This window comes from Camellia sinensis, chromosome 13 (assembly GCF_055761805.1).
Source record: "Camellia sinensis isolate YWXY chromosome 13, ASM5576180v1, whole genome shotgun sequence".
NCBI lineage: Eukaryota > Viridiplantae > Streptophyta > Magnoliopsida > Ericales > Theaceae > Camellia > Camellia sinensis.
Genome location: NC_138973.1, coordinates 116,445,010 through 116,461,505, shown reverse-complemented (window position 1 = coordinate 116,461,505; position 16,496 = coordinate 116,445,010). Strand labels below are relative to the sequence as shown.

The window sequence follows — 16,496 nt, the reverse complement described above, 5'->3', positions numbered from 1 at the left end:
GGATATGCAATGCTTTGTTCCAAATTAGGCGATCTAGTCTATACTTGTTTTGCTATGCGCATCACACAGTAATTCTAGCTAATTAATCGGAATAGAAACGCATAATGTTTTCAAAACTAGATATCATGGTTAGTAGAGGCCGATCTTTGATCGGGCAAGCGGGGGTGCTCACGAAGTGACCTTCCCCAATCGTACCCAAGTTCACGAGCCGAGGCAACTTTGGTGATGACGGACACGTGGCCTTAGGCAACGAGTCAGGGTTTCCTAAATTTCCCAAAATAAAATATTTAGGTGGCGACTCTGTATCTGGCAAAGCAGTCCATGTTTGGCACTTCTTTCAAAAAAATATGTTTTCAAAAAAACGATTTGTCAGATTTGGACTCTTTGATGATTCATCGGTCTTGCATTGCACTCTACGAGATTAGATACAGGACCATGACTTTTGAGTCCGAACTGTAGTGAGCCCATATGAACAAAACGGGGGGGGATTCCCTCCTGGGACGTTCGGGGACGTCTACACATGAACACGGTTGAACCTCATCTTAAACACTTAAACAAATATGAAGAACTCGACTGATGGGAAGCAAGAGGACTCTCTGATGCTTAAGTTAGTAAACTTGAAAGTTATGGAGTAAGAAAATTTAATAATAAGAGCAATCCAAAATGGTGGTAATTAATTGTCTTCTTTTTTTTCTTTTCCCTCACTTGGTGTATATAGCCTTTAAAATGACTGTTGGAATTGGTTCCATTTCCCTAGCCACTCCTCACGTTTAGCTAACTTTTTGTTGGATCATGTTCTACTAGTGTAGATCTCTAAGAGTAGTTAGCCCATAAAGTAAGGACCAAGCTTTGCCCAAGTCTGCCCTTTAGGGCTATGCCTTTTGGACTTGGTTTTCTGGGCTTGGTCCCTTGGACCTCTAGACCTGGTCCTCTGGCCTTGGATCCGTATGTCTGGATGTGGACCTCCGGTCCTGGTCCTCTAGTCATCTCTGGTCTTGAACCTCTGGATCTGGTCCTCTAGTCCTGAACCTACATGTTTGTACCTGGACCTCTGGTCTTCTCTGATCCAGGACCTCTGAATCTAGTCCTCTGGTCCTAGACCTCTGAATCTGGTCCTCTAGTCTTGAACCTGCATGTTTGGACTTGGACCTCTAGTCCTGGTCCCTTGGTCTTATGGACCTGCTAATTTGCTCGTCAAAGCGTCTTTGCTCGATTTAATTCTACTATGTGTAAATCCTGCTCAGATTTTGCACATTTTCTGCTCAGAATGAAACTCTATTTTTGCCTCTCACAATAATTAATGGATATTATAAGATATAAGATATAAAATAAATGGGCAAAAATTACTAATAAGAATAATGTTTTAATGTTTTAATTTTATTATAAAGAAAAAAAATTAAATTATATATATATTATATACATATAAATACATCTAATAAATATAATAGGGATGGGGGAAGCAAAACTCGTACCCGCCCACTTTTTCATCGGAGCAGGGAAAACCCATGCAGAGCGAGGCAAGATATGTAGCGGGAGCAAAGCAGGGGAAAATGACCATATGTACTAGTAAGTGAAAAAAATTGATGTAATATTTAGGGCTAGTTTGGCATGCCTCAAAAAAATCAAAAAGCTAAAAAGTTACTAAAAAAATTAGAAAGTTATCACTATTCACAAAAAAATATATATATAAAAATTAATTTAAAAAAAAAGTATAACTCACATGTCACGTGAGTTGTACTTTAGCTACCCACCGTTTGTACAAAGGGACACAGGCGGAGAAGCAAACAAGATGGTACTGTTTGGCCCGTGGGGGCCCATCACAGGTTTCATTTTGATAATCTGAACCGTTCAATTTGCAGAAATCGTCGAGTAATATGTGCCTGTAAAAAATCACGTTGATCAGATATCGCTAATTGCATGATCAAATCAGTTTTGTATAAAAAATGACTGGTGTTATAGTTAACGGTTGACAAAAAAACTAATCCGATCAGATAGCTATCGATATCCGATTAATGTGATTTTTTTACGAGCATATAGTATTCAACGAGTTCTACATATTAAACGGTTCCGATTAGCAAAATGGGACCCATGGTGGGCCCCCATGGGCCGAACTACACCATCCAATTCAATGCCTGAAAAGGAGGTAAGCTTTTCCTATACACTACTCTGCCCACTGTACTGCCCACTCTACCCAAACTTCTCCTATACATTAATTTATATAATTTTTTAATATATATTTTTTCAGAAAAAGTCAAAAAGTTATCCCAAACAACTATATATTTTTTTTCTCAACTTTTTAGTCCAAAAAGTTAAAAAGTATACTTATTTAGAATATCTCAAACAACCCCTTAGCTTTTTTAGTTGATGACAAATAGTTTAGTACTTCTTTTATTTTTAATTTTTTTTTACTATTACCCCAAATGTTTATTATGTGCTTTACGTGCCGTTTGATAACTTGACATTTTGACTAAAATAGCCGGCAAGTATAAAAAAATAAATTTAAAAATAGTATAAAAAAAATCAAAAATCTAAATCATAGTTTTCGATACAACTAACAAAAACCATTATCAAAGAAATTAGCCATGTTTCATTTAATTTTCAGAAATTTATTTCGAAATTTTTTTTCTAAAAAACTTTTTTTTACAACTCATAAAAAAAGAAAAAAAAAAAAAACACCACAAAAAAAAAAAAGAAAAATTCAACTCCCAAACGAGACTTAATAGACAGGAAGGATTCATACTTCTAAAATTTGAGATAGATTTTTGCATATTGGTTGTGAAACTATTTAACAGATAATCTTGTTCTTTATCTAGACTTTAGTTATGAAAAAGATAAAACAGTAAGATTAAAGCATGACACAGAATTGAGTCTTCTCTCCCAAAAATCTTATTTCTGTTCCCCAAAATCTTATTCTTCCTATACGATCACACGTTGTCATGAACTTCATTGGAGACAAATAAACTAGGCACAGGCTTTCTTATTCAAAAATCACTATCCCTCACAATTTGTGTCACTATATTTTTCTCCCTTGTCATTTAGCTTGGTTTTCAATTGCAAACGATCCAATAGTACACAGAAAAATGGGAAAAAAACATTAGAATAGAAGATCCAACGTGGAAATTGTATGCATTTGTAGTTGTGGTTTGCTGAAGATTTGGTTCTCTTAATTGGAAGTTTCAATTACAATGCTAACAGCTAGCTGTGAAGAAAGACACGAAGAAGCTGTTTAGACATATTAGAGTTATGCCTTTCGCGCAAGGAACCTCTAGAGTAGATTTCTTATAGTAGTTCCTAGAGTATTGCCAAAAGAACGTTGTTTTGGATTAAAAATGAAATAAAATTAACAAAACATGCAGAGAAAGAGAGAGAAAATAAAGGAGGGATCCCGTCAGAGCCAACCATCCCCAGCCCCGCTAGTCCCCTCCTTTCCTCCTAATTTCTAGCCACCCCTAGCTTGGATCTCACAAACTCGAGAGAGAGAGAGAGAGAGAGAGAGAGAGAGAGAGAGACTCACCATCTCATATTTGATTGCAAATTTTATTAATCAGATTACAGGTACGGCGGATATTCAATTCGACAAAATTAACTTATTTTTAATATTGAGAGGGGTTGGGATTATAATTTCAAGTATGAAAAAAATAAAATAATAAATACATAATAAATGGTGATGTTACTAATTTAATTGGATAACTAATCCTACACTAATTCATGGGATTAACAAGGCCTCATAGTTCAAAAGAAAGGATGGATTGTCTGAACAAAATTCTTTGTATTTTTGAGTCCTTGTTCCCTTAATAGGTTTCATTTTTATACATGTCTGCTTGGCTTATTTGTTCAGAATTTGAACACAGAGTTGAGTTTGTATTATGCATTAGGAGAAATTGAGTGAGTTTAGTCTATACACTTCTTTCATATTTTTAAAAGAAACCTTGTGCATAAAGACTTATTAGTATTGCATATAGACTTATTAGTATTGCATAAACATTGATTGAATTTGAAGCTTGGAGAATTATATGCGTGTGGTTAATGTAACTAGTGAAGATTTTTTTTGGGTGAATAAAAAATCGGATATAAAGGTACAAGTGTGAGATTGGATAGATGTGGCAAATCGGATTACGGAATTGGGTGTTGAGTAGTTAGGATATTTGCGTTTTGGATTTTTTTGTAAGTTTTGTGCTTGATCTTGATTATAGTATTTCTGTCCATGTTTATTTATTATTATTTTTTTCCATTTTGGATTTTTTGACGTAATTTCTTGATTTGATTGATTTTTCCTTTTTTGCACATTTATATTTGGTTAATTAACTTGGAATTTGAATTAAATCAACTTAGATTAAAAGATTCATGGCAATTTTAAATTGAAAAATAACAAAGGCTATAATGCTCATTTAACTGAAAACTTATTGTTGAAAATTGTCTTCTCAGCTTCCATGCTAAGAAGGATGTACATTACAAGGGAAAGATTCCATCTTGAGAGTCAATGGCTTGAAACTAATACTTCATTTTATTGAATTAACATCAACCTTAATGATTTGTTCAAAGTATAATCTAATTACGAAGCCCTCAACTCTTTGTGGGAAGGAACAAAAAAAAAAAAAAAGAGACAGAGGACGGAAAGAGAAAAAAGATTCAACCAAAGTTTTTGTGGACTTAATTCATATTTCCGTAAGCATTGTGTTGTGATTTAATAATGTGTATTGATTGATTTGGAAATGAAGGAAGTTACTGGGCATTTTCAACAATTGCTGTGGAAGGGATTAACAAGATTGTGACTGGCGATTTGATCTCGCTATCAGGACAAGAGCTAGTGGACTGTGATAAATCTTATAACGAAGGATGCGATGGGGGTCTCATGGACTATGCTTTTGAGTTCATCATCAACAATGTGTTGAAAATTGGCTACAAATTCTGGCCATGTGATGGAAAGTGGCAGCCAGCTACATGGTGGGGAAGCCATGAGGCCATGTGAGTTGGCCATGAGGCCATGAGAAGCCATGTGAAGCATCAATCTGGAAAGCCACCGAAAGCACAACAATGGGCTGGCAGCTAGCTCATTTCAAAGACTTTCTCTTGCATTTGTAATCTCTATATATAGAGAAGCTAAGGAGAGTTGAGATGAACAGCTGAGATAACAGAGAGGTGTGAGCTTAGAGAGCAAAGAGAGAGAGAGAATTACAGAGAGTGTTGTAATTCTTACCATTTTGTTCAATATAGTGAATCCGCTACCCGTGGACGTAGGCGACTTGCCGAACCACGTTAAATCTTGTGTGTTATTGCTTGTTTGAGTTCCCTGGTGTGCCCCCGGACGTTGACCGGAGAAATTATCCGGTGCATCTCAGCGCACCAGATTCTGCAGATCTGACCCGTCCAAAGTGTTTTTGCCAGATCGGAGCCATTCGGAGTCCGTTTTTGACGATCCAATAGTGCTTCCCAACTATTTGGAGTATTCCGGACACATCTGTACGGTCAGTTTTTTGAATTGAAGTTTCTAAAAAATGGCAGAATCTAGATCAACCGAGTCCGTAAGTAATTCAGCCAGTACAAGCACTTCTAGGCATTGGACCCCGGTGTCCCATGCCAAGTTCGAGGTAGAGAAGTTCGATGGAAGCAGCAACTTCGGCATGTGGATATGCGAAGTTAAGGATATGCTTGTCCAAATGAACCTGCACTTCACTCTAGGAGACAAACCAGATGACCTGGATGAGATAGAATGGGAGAGGGTGAATCTCCTGGCCTGCAGTTCCATCCGACTTTACCTTGCAAAAGAGGAGAAGTATGCCTTTACAGATTATGATATTGCGAAGAAGCTTTGGAAGGCGCTGGAAGATAAGTTCATGACAAAGAGCATTGAGAACCGGCTCTACTTGAGGAAGAGGTTGTTTCGTTTCGACTACATTAAAGGTATTTCGATGAACGAACACCTAAATAACTTCAACAAAATTATTACGGATTTGAAGAATTTGGATGATCAAGTTGGTGATGAAGACAAAGCACTATTATTGTTAAATTCCTTGCCTGACTCGTATGATCATCTCACTACTACTTTACTGTATGGTAAAGAGAAGATCAAGTATATTGATGTTGCAAACGCCTTGGTGAACAATGAGTTCAGAAGGAAAGATAAGTCTGCAAACAGGGACTCAACATCCGAGGCATTAACAGTCAGAGGCAGAACAAATAACAGAAGAAATACAGGGCGAGGAAAGTCTCGCTTAAAATCCAGGGGGAAACCTTCAGACAAAAGACGTCTTGCAAAAGACGAGTGTGCAGCTTATCGCCAGAAGGGGCATTGGGCAAAAGATTGTCCAAATAAAGACAAGACAGAAGAGAATGTGAATATTGCACGAGATGGAGATAATGATGAAGGAGGAGCCTTCACAGTTTCATCATATGGCCAGTCTGATGAATGGACAATAGATTCCGGATGTTCATTCCATATGTGTCCTAACAAGCAGTGGTTCTCGAGCTTACGAGAGTTCGATGGAGGAGTTGTGCTGATGGGCAACGACCAAGCTTGCCAGACAAAGAGGATTGGAACAATTAAACTGAAGATCCATGATGGAACAATCAGAATTCTTGAAGATGTACGGTATGTACCAGATCTAACCAAGAATCTCATCTCAGTGGGAGTTTTAGACTCCAAAGGTTACAGAGTAACTATGGAAGGTGGAGTCCTTAAAGTTGTTCGAGGAGCATTGGTTGCAATGAAGGGTACTCGACAGGGAAATTTATATTTCCTAGATGGCTCTACAGTCACAGGGAGAGTGGCTGTCTCCACCAGTTCCAGCTCAGAAGATGATGCATCAAACACTTCCAAACTTTGGCACATGCGCCTAGGGCATGTCGGTGAGAAGGCTTTACAAGGGTTGGTAAAGCAAGGCCTGTTGAAAGGCGCCAAGACGGGGAAGCTTGAGTTCTGCGAGCATTATGTATTGGGCAAGCAAACAAGAATCAAGTTTGGTACTGCAATTCACCGTACCAAAGGGATTCTAGCCTACGTCCACACCGACGTATGGGGTCCTTCCAAGAATGCTTCGTTGGGAGGTAAACACTACTTTGTGTTGTTCATTGATGATTTCTCTAGAAGAGTTTGGATTTATACAATGAAACACAAAGATGAAGTCTTAGACATCTTTCTTACGTGGAAGAAGATGATTGAGACCCAGACAGGCAGACGGATCAAGAAGCTCAGATCTGACAATGGTGGAGAATATACATCAGATCCCTTCTTTGAGGTTTGCCAGAATGCAGGGATAGTGAGACATTTCACAGTTCCTGGAACACCGCAGCAGAATGGAGTTGCAGAACGCATGAACCGCACTTTGGTGGAGAAAGTCCGGTGTATGCTGTCACAGTCTGGATTGAGCATGGCATTTTGGGGCGAGGCATTGAACTATGCTCGTCATCTTGTCAACAGACTACCTACTGCAGCATTAGATGGGAAGACTCCCATGGAGGTATGGTCAGGAGTCCCAGTTACTGATTATGATCAGTTACGTATCTTTGGATGTCCAGCATATTTTCATGTTACAGAATCTAAGTTGGATCCAAGAGCCAAGAAAGCCATCTTCTTGGGCTTCGGTGACGGTGTCAAGGGATACAGACTGTGGTGCCCTGAATCAAAGAAAGTTCTCATCACAAGAGACGTTACCTTTGATGAGTCTGCAATGCTGAAGCAACCAGATCCTCAACAGAATGAGGAAGCATTGAAGAAGTCAGTGCAGGTGGAGTTTGAGACTCCAGCAAAGACTAGTCAGCCAATCAACCATCCTGAAGAAGTCTCAGAGGATAGCTCTGAAGAGAGTTCAGATGAAAATGAAGATCCAGAGGCTCCGCAACAATCAGAACCCATTGCAATCAGGAAAGGAAAAAGGGTTACTAAGCAACCCAGTTGGATGACCGATATGGTAGCCTATGCACTTCTAATCATTGAAGACAATGTTCCTTGCACTTTCAAAGAAGCCGTGCATAATGCAGAAAGTGTCAAATGGAAGGAGGCTATGGATGAAGAGATCGGGTCACTTCACAAGAACCAGACTTGGGAGTTGGTGCAACTTCCAAAAGGCAAGAAAGCAATTGGGTGTAAGTGGGTTTACACCAAGAAGGAAGGCATTCCAGGCAGAGACAACATCAGATTCAAAGCTAGATTGGTAGCTAAAGGCTATGCTCAGAAGGAAGGAATAGACTACAATGAGGTATTCTCACCTGTTGTGAAGCACACGTCTATTCGCATCTTGTTAGCTTTGGTTGCACAGTTTGATCTCGAGCTCGCCCAACTCGACGTCAAAACTGCCTTCTTACATGGAGATCTTGAAGAGGAGATATACATGCCCAGCCAGATGGTTTCAAAATTGCTGGAAAAGAGAATTGGGCCTGTAAGCTGAACAAATCGTTGTACGGATTGAAGCAATCCCCGAGACAGTGGTACAAGCGATTTGATCGGTTCATGATGGAGACAGAATACACAAGAATTCAATTTGATCATTGTGTATATTTCCGTAAGCTTCCCGACGGTTCCTTCATCTATTTGCTCTTATATGTAGATGATATGCTGATTGCATCTACGAGCAAGGTGGAGATTGACAAACTCAAGGCACAGTTAGCAAAGGAGTTTGAAATGAAGGATTTGGGAGAAGCAAAGAAAGTTCTTGGCATGGAGATCGAGAGAGACAGGAAGAAGGGCACGGTTTGTCTGACACAAACCCAGTATCTGAAAAAGGTGTTAGACAGATTTGGCATCAATGGGAAAACCAAATCTGTAAGTACACCATTGGCCCCTCATTTCAAGCTTAGTGCTTCGTTGTCTCCACGCACAGAAGAAGAACGGAAGCATATGGCACAGGTTCCATATGCAAATGCAGTTGGTGCATTAATGTATGCTATGGTTTGTACACGGCCTGACATCTCGCATGCTGTGAGTATGGTAAGCAGGTATATGCATGATCCAGGAAAAGATCACTGGCAGGCAGTGAAATGGATCCTAAGGTACATACATGGCACGGTCAATCTGGGATTGAAGTTCGAGAGAGATAACCGACTCGGGCAGAATTTGGAAGGATATGTGGACTCAGATTATGCTGGTGACTTAGACAAACGCCGGTCAACAACAAGGTATTTATTTACACTTGCTAAAGGGCCAGTAAGTTGGAGGTCAACGCTTCAGTTAACGGTGGCTTTGTCTACTACAGAGGCAGAGTACATGGCAGTGACGGAAGCCTTTAAGGAAGCTATTTGGCTACATGGGTTGATTGAAGACTTGGGAATTGTTCAGAAGCACGTTGAGGTGTTTTGTGACAGTCAGAGTGCCATTTGTTTGGCAAAGAACTAGGTTCATCATGCCCGCACCAAGCACATTGATGTTCGTTTCCATTTCATCCGAGAAATTGTGAATGCAGGGGATATTCTGCTTCAAAAGATTGGTACTGCAGATAATCCGGCCGATATGCTCACAAAGGTAGTTTCTGGGATCAAGTTCCAACATTGTTTGGACTTGGTCAACATCTCTCGGAACTGAGCACCTTCGGGTGCATGGCAATGTTGATCGATCACTATGTTGGATAAGAGAATCCTCGCCAAGGTGGAGATTTGTTGAAAATTGGCTACAGATTCTGGCCATGTGATGGAAAGTGGCAGCCAGCTACATGGTGGGGAAGCCATGAGGCCATGTGAGTTGGCCATGAGGCCATGAGAAGCCATGTGAAGCATCAATCTGGAAAGCCACCGAAAGCACAACAATGGGCTGGCAGCCAGCTCATTTCAAAGACTTTCTCTTGCATTTGTAATCTCTATATATAGAGAAGCTAAGGAGAGTTGAGATGAACAGCTGAGATAACAGAGAGGTGTGAGCTTAGAGAGCAAAGAGAGAGAGAGAGAATTACAGAGAGTGTTGTAATTCTTACCATTTTGTTCAATATAGTGAATCCGCTACCCGTGGACGTAGGCGACTTGCCGAACCACGTTAAATCTTGTGTGTTATTGCTTGTTTGAGTTCCCTGGTGTGCCCCCGATCTGCAACACAATGGTGGTATTGATAGCGAGGAAGATTACCCCTATAAAGCTAGAGATGGGACATGCGACCAATACAGGGTTTGAATCAAGTTCTTCTTTAATTGAGTGATCAAGAATAATGTACATGGTGAAAAAAACAAGACTTCATATCATTCTTTGTGAATGAATTATTGTTTATACAGAAAAATACAAAGGTTGTTAGAATTGATGATTATGAAGACGTTCCTGAAAACAACGAGAAAGGCATTGCAAAAGGCAGTGGCAAATCAACCCGTTAGACTGTAAGTTTCTATCTTGGTTTTTGTTTGGAAGTTTAGATTATGATGATGATAAATCTTTTAATTATTTGAATTTAGAAAGCCTGCATCTTTAGAAAATTGCAGTTGTGTGTAGATTATTTGTACATGACATAAAGATTGTTATCCAATTATATAAACATTTGTGCTGCTATGATATTTTTGTTCTAGTGAAAACAATTGCTTCACTCATGAGGTTACATTTTATAAATCCCTCTATGTCCCAAACGATTCAACAATCCATCAGAAATGAGTTCGATGGTACTTATTGTAGATGACCATATTGCCTTGCACTGCCTGCTTGACTACAAATTTTTTGAAATTCCTCTTCGAACACAAAGTAAAGGCATTGAAACAGCAGAGTGGTAAGTTGTTGGAAGTTGATGAAATACCTGAGTAATCTAATCCTTCATTTATTTACTATATCTTCAGGGTATATTCTCAGGGAAATGCAGGACAACGCTAGACCATGGTGTTACTGCTGTTGGATATGGTACAGAGAATGGTGTGAAATACTGGATTGTCAAGAATTCATGGGGTGCAAGCTGGGGAGAGAGTGGCCACATCAAGATGGAGCGTAATACGGGTTACACTGGAAAATGTGGAATTGCAATGGAGGCCTCTTATCCTATCAAGAATGGTCAAAATCCCCCAAACCCTGGCCCATCTATTTTGTAACAAATAAAAAAAATGTCAAAAAGATAGATCTATTTTGAATATATAGAAAAAAACTAAAAATAAAAATTATTGATGATGATGATGAAGAAACAGATTGCAACAAATAAAAATAAAAAATAAAATTAAGAGATAAGACAGATCTGTTTTGAACCGATAGAAAAAATAGAATAAAATTAAAAACTAAATATCCTTTAAAACAAACAAAAAGATTGAATCTGTCATCAACAAAAAAATATTCACTGGACCTAATGACTTACACCCTATTCGGTTGGACTTTTTAATAACTTTCTCTAATATAAAATCCAATTCTCTTATTACATTATTGTGGATGAATAAATCTAAAAGGAATTAACTTTTTCCTGTTCCCAATTACGGTGTGCCACCTCAGCCAGTTGGTAGTATCTCTTTCTTGTTCCCAATGCCAATCCGACCCATCCTTCTTTCTCTATAGCTTCACAATATATATTAACGCTATTTCAATACAAACCCAGAACATGAATGGAGATCTCCATCCACAGGATCACCACCATTAAACTCACTCCACCACCGAACCCACCCCCAACTTCCCCACAGTACCGCCCTATGCATCTTCCCTCTCTTCCATTCAGACAACATTATTATGACCTCTCTATTAACAATCACAGGTCTGAGTTGCTTTAATACTTGCTTGTCAGTTGTTCTTCGAGTTTGATTGAGAAGAACTAAAGAGTAGTGTAAAAAAATGAAAAGTACTGAGTTATTAAAATATCAAGTAATCGACTCTAATCATCACTAGAAGAGTTTTGGTTAATTCATCCGTAATACTAGCTACTGAGTTTAATGTTGGTGGTGATTAGATTGTGGTGGTGTTGATAGAGGGTTTGGTGGTGGGTTGTTTTTGTGGTGGTAGCGTTGGAACAGTGGTTGGTGGTGGTGTTCAGCTGTTGGGAATAGACAGTGAAGTGGAAAGGGGTGATAGTGTTTGGTGGTGAGGGTTGGGGTAGGCAGAGAAGGAGATGGTGCCGGAGGGGGATGTGGCTGTGGTTGATGCCAGGGGAAAGAGCAAGGCTAGGCAGATATGCCATGAGAAACACAGAAGAAGAGAATGTTAGAATGTAGCACCAACTTCTCACAGAGGTCAAATGCTTGAAACAAGAGACATTTTTCAAGTTGAACATTGAGCCAATTTAACTGCAACTTGTCAATAGAAACACCATCAGTGCCATAATCACAGATACTAAAATACAAACAATTATAAGCATACATATATACATGAGTACAGAGAGACTTTGGTAATGGCTTCCCTCAAGGCATCACTCTGAAGCTTACTGTAGAAGAGGAAAAAGCAGCCGCATTAGAAAGGATAAAAATGGAAAGTAGCAATAGAGACACCTGCATTTCTAAAATGTAAAAGAGCAAATGAATGCATACTAGTTGTTCGAATTAGATGACTATAAAATGTAAATGCACTGACTTTGATACAACATAGCCAGAAATTTTTAAAAAAAAACATGCTGGTGCCTAGAATACAAGAAAACTAATAAAATGTGTTAATCTGGGTATAAACTGGAGCATAGCCTAAAAATCTACGAAAAAAAATAAATAAATAAATTTAAACAAGCTAACAACACACATTCAAATTCTGAAGATAACAACAGCAATAAACTAACAAGTTCCACTTTCTAAGAAAGATCAATGAAAACTTTAAATCCCAGGCTCAATCATAAAGAAAGATCTTCTTTTTTTTTTTTTTTTTTTTTTTTTTTTTTTTTTGAGTTGATGGTAAAAATCTCAGTCATACCCACATCACCCAACTTCATATTAAATGCATTCAACCATGAGCAGAAAAATAGACCCTAAGATTAATAAAGTTACAAAATTTATACAAACAATTTAGAAAAACAAATACACTTTGTTACAATTTTTGGAGTGAATTGGACACCATAAACAGAACCAAAGAAACTCCAGATAACAAAATCAGAAATTGGCATACCTCATGGCTGAAACTTTTTCCTTTCTTCAGATTTATGTACTGTCACCACAACAGAAACCACAATAAAAAAGAATCAATTTTTATTCAATAAGCAGAACATTTTCCTTCCGATTCAACCAATTTAAGTCAAAATTTAATATTTCATCTATAAAGATTAAATGAAGAAGCCAAAAACAAAACACAGCAAAACAAAGATCCGAAGGTAAAACCCTGAGAGAGAGAGAGAGAGAGAGAGAGAGAGAGAGAGAGAGAGAGAGGGTACCTGAGATGAAAACCCTAAACTAGGACCTTGAAAGAGGAAGACAATAATAAAAAATCAAGGTAATTTACAATTATGTACCTGGGCTGAAATAGCTTGAGTGACTGAAAATCAACACACAGAAAGATAAATATTATATCCAATAAAAATTATAATTAATTACTAAAAATCAGCGTAAAAGACATTTGATGAACACAAACTAATTAAAATTCAATGGCCATTTTAAGTTCTAAATTTGCTGAGCATATTCATGCATGTGATTTGCAGGACGAATTCTATATATATATATGGCTATCGAAGTAAGGTCTAATTATTTTTATAGAGCAGCAAAATACAGCAGATTACAACCTTATCACATTGCAATAAACTGGAGTACCCTCTCAAAGTTTCCTAACCAGTGAAATACAGCTGTGCTACTAACAAACAAGAGTCTTTTCTTGCAATAGATAAATACATTCACACCAGTAAATGAAAAGGTGCCATGAATTCCAGAAGTCTTTTGTTGCAATAGGTAAAAACATTCACACCAGTAAACATTCACACCATTGGAATGCCTTTGATGTTCTTAATACCTAAGGTTTACATTTATTGCTCTGTTTGTATTTTTCATTTATCGACATGTCTATTCAAGGGGAATGCCTAACCATATTTCTTAGAAACTGAAAATTAGCAAAGTCATTGGAGGAATGACTTTGATGTCCCCAATACCTAAGGTTTACACTTCAGTGCCCTGTTTTTATTTTTCATTTATCGGCCGTCTATATTCAAGAGAATGCCTATGCCTAACCATATTTCTTAGAAACTGAAAATAACCAAAGTTGATTAAACCAAAAATTTACCTTGGATTGGAACCTGGTCAAATCAAAAAAGCGTTCAATTGTTGGCTCTCCTTGTTTCAACTCATTGTAAGCTTTTCCCACGCCCTGCGTGATTCTTCAAATTCATATTGAAAAACAAGACAGCTCCTCAAAGGCTGAAGCATAATGAGAAACAGAAAGAACTAGTAGCAAAAGGTATCTGCATTGGTTATCAAGAAAATATTAGATAACAATAAGTTCCAGAACCATTTCCATCTTATCAATGAAATGAAATAAACAAATTTGACCCAAATCAGCATGTAGTTTATGCATCTTGTCTTTTTTCATGCATCAGACCAAGATACTAGAACCCAGCTACATAATGTGGAATCCAAATATTAGGGACTGTATTATTTCATCAAAATTTTAAAATCTTGCTTATCAAAAAAATAAAAAAACAAAAGCTATTTTCCAAGAATTCCACCATGTTGGCACTCAAAAAGTATTAATTTCCTCATGGTTACGACTACACTTCAGAAAATTAGCTAAATGAAAGCCCTTCAATCAGGGGGGGAATCTGGACAGAGATAGATGGGGATCAAAATCCGAACCTGCATATAAAATAATTAATTGAAAGACAGTGTTTTATGATCTTTACTCCCTTCATTTTTTAGGGTTTGCCTATAAAATATTCGAAAGTATCAGACAGTGTTTTACTTCAGTTCAAAATAAATATATACATATATATATATATATATATCTCAATATCAGAGAAAGGGCATAGAAATTGACTAACCAAAACAGATCTGAAAAATTAGAAATCTGAGTAACAAAACATATGCAAATATATATATATATATATATACAGGTCCGAAATGATGATAACTTACAGATTTGTGAATAGAAGGAGAGAAACGCAAATCTCGTATAATCAACCTTCAAACCCTACTCGAGAGCCCTCAAAAAATTTCCATGGAGAGCCTGCAATTGACTGGAGAGAGTAAGGAGAGAGACTTCAAACGTATATCTTCATCGGCAGCTTTCAGTGGAGAGCGCAAGGAGAGAGTGAATTCGTGAGAGCAAGGAGAGAGAGAATTCGCGAGAGATAGAGATCAGTGGAGAGAGCAAGGAGAGAAAATTCGCGAGAGTGAGCAATGTTGCATCTGTTAACCCCTTTAACGTTTAATTGACTTGACGGTGAAATTGAGTTCTAAGACAGCGTTTTTTGAAACGTTGTGATTGGTTGACAATTAATGGCGTTTGCCATAAAAAAAACGTTGCAATATCTCCTTTTCCTTGTAGTGGTTATAGTGGTGGTGGTCGTGGTGGTGATGGATGGAGTCCTAGGACATTGGCTGAGGCCAAGGCTGTTGCGCTTCTGCTTTTGCCTCCCGCGGGCCTTGTGGTTTTGGAACTCATAAAACACATTTTTTTTCCTTTGATCTTTCCATATTTTCCAAGTTGGGATGTGATTTGTTATATTTGTTGCGCATTTGGAGTCTGCATTCCACCCCTATACAGCATCTCTAGTATCCCTATTTGTTCTTGCATCGGATTCCACCTTGTCCCACTAGGGTGTGTCAGTGTCTCCACCACCTACAACAAGCAACCAAAATTTTTAGATTTTGTATGCAATATCTTATCGATTTTTGGCTTACGCATGTTGTCTTATTATTTGTATGTTTTTATTTAGTGATTTCATTCATCACAAAAAAAATGTTAGTTAAGTTCAAGTTGTTTGGTTTATAAAGATGGCACATCGAGTTTGACTTGAAATGTATGTATAGATAGATAGATATAGTATATGGAAGGAGAAAATTGAGTATGATTAATCTCGCATCTGATTGGATTGTATGATCTTGTGGTGGTTAGAGGAGCATCTAAGGTTTCTGGTTGGCCCACTTTCAGGTCTAATGAAGTTCTTAAGATCAAAAGCGGGGGTGACAGTGTTGTTGTTGGCCAACTTGGGAGCAAAAGGGTGAAATTGCTCCATCCTAACCCGCAGAGCATGGGCAAGAGGTACATAACTGGCAAGGTCAAAAGGAAGAAATTGCCCAGCCATCAATGAGTCTGTCACAAGCAACACAATGGCCAAATAGTGAGAAAATGATGTGAAAGATGGTAACTATAGCAAAAAAGTACAGAAAATGGGTCGAAGATTCAAAATGCATGGGTGTTTTTGGGCAATATGGGACAATGATGATAATAGAATAACATGCATAGGAAAATATTCACAAACATATAAGGAAAAACCTTGGGCATTCATGGAAATAGTCAAAAAGTCACTGAAAAGCTCGCGGAAAGTTATAACAGCATGCCACAATGGAAGAAAAGCCGGGAAAGTCAAGGAAATAGCTGGAATACTTGAGAATGATCGAGAAGTGGTCAAAATTGGTAACCGTTTGGTAAAAACGGAGGTCGTAGAGCAAGGAACCTGAAAAGTAGAATGGAACACCAAACCATCAGACGATGAGAGGGCACCGAGG

The 16,496-nt window shown here is 38.1% G+C and overlaps 1 protein-coding gene, 1 long non-coding RNA gene and 1 pseudogene across 4 annotated transcripts; 1 reads left to right on the top strand and 2 right to left on the bottom strand.

The window, feature by feature from the left end:
* Nucleotides 1-1,450: 1,450 nt before the first annotated feature.
* Nucleotides 1,451-10,982, top strand: LOC114306507 (cysteine proteinase mucunain-like). The gene is made up of 6 exons (XM_082900827.1): nt 1,451-1,517; nt 4,719-4,886; nt 10,022-10,086; nt 10,191-10,281; nt 10,476-10,565; nt 10,708-10,982. The coding sequence occupies exons 1-6, from the start codon at nt 1,451-1,453 to the stop codon at nt 10,980-10,982; spliced, it is 756 nt and encodes a 251-aa protein (XP_082756953.1).
* Nucleotides 10,983-11,696: 714 nt separating this feature from the next.
* Nucleotides 11,697-15,219, bottom strand: LOC114262204 (uncharacterized). 3 transcript variants are annotated; one of them, XR_014349441.1, is made up of 6 exons: nt 14,901-15,213; nt 14,053-14,230; nt 13,295-13,317; nt 12,955-12,993; nt 12,250-12,289; nt 11,697-12,152 (listed from the first exon to the last, which is right to left on the bottom strand). It is a non-coding gene; the product is annotated as an uncharacterized LOC114262204 (long non-coding RNA). The 3 variants fall into 3 exon arrangements; XR_014349440.1 differs by having other exon boundaries at nt 13,295-14,230; nt 14,901-15,219; XR_014349439.1 differs by having other exon boundaries at nt 11,697-12,289; nt 14,901-15,212.
* A 91-nt stretch (nt 15,220-15,310) lies between these two features.
* On the bottom strand, nt 15,311-16,072 carry LOC145805654 (WUSCHEL-related homeobox 4 pseudogene; annotated as a pseudogene).
* Nucleotides 16,073-16,496: the final 424 nt, after the last annotated feature.

Coding starts and splice junctions, on each gene's coding strand:
- LOC114306507 (XM_082900827.1), top strand. CDS start 1,451: ATGGGGGAAGCAAAACTCGTACCCGCCCACTTTTTCATCGGAGCAGGG. Junction 4,887..10,021: donor TGAGTTCATCATCAACAATG/TGTTGAAAATTG, acceptor TGCAACACAATG/GTGGTATTGATAGCGAGGAA. Junction 10,087..10,190: donor GGACATGCGACCAATACAGG/GTTTGAATCAAG, acceptor TTGTTTATACAG/AAAAATACAAAGGTTGTTAG.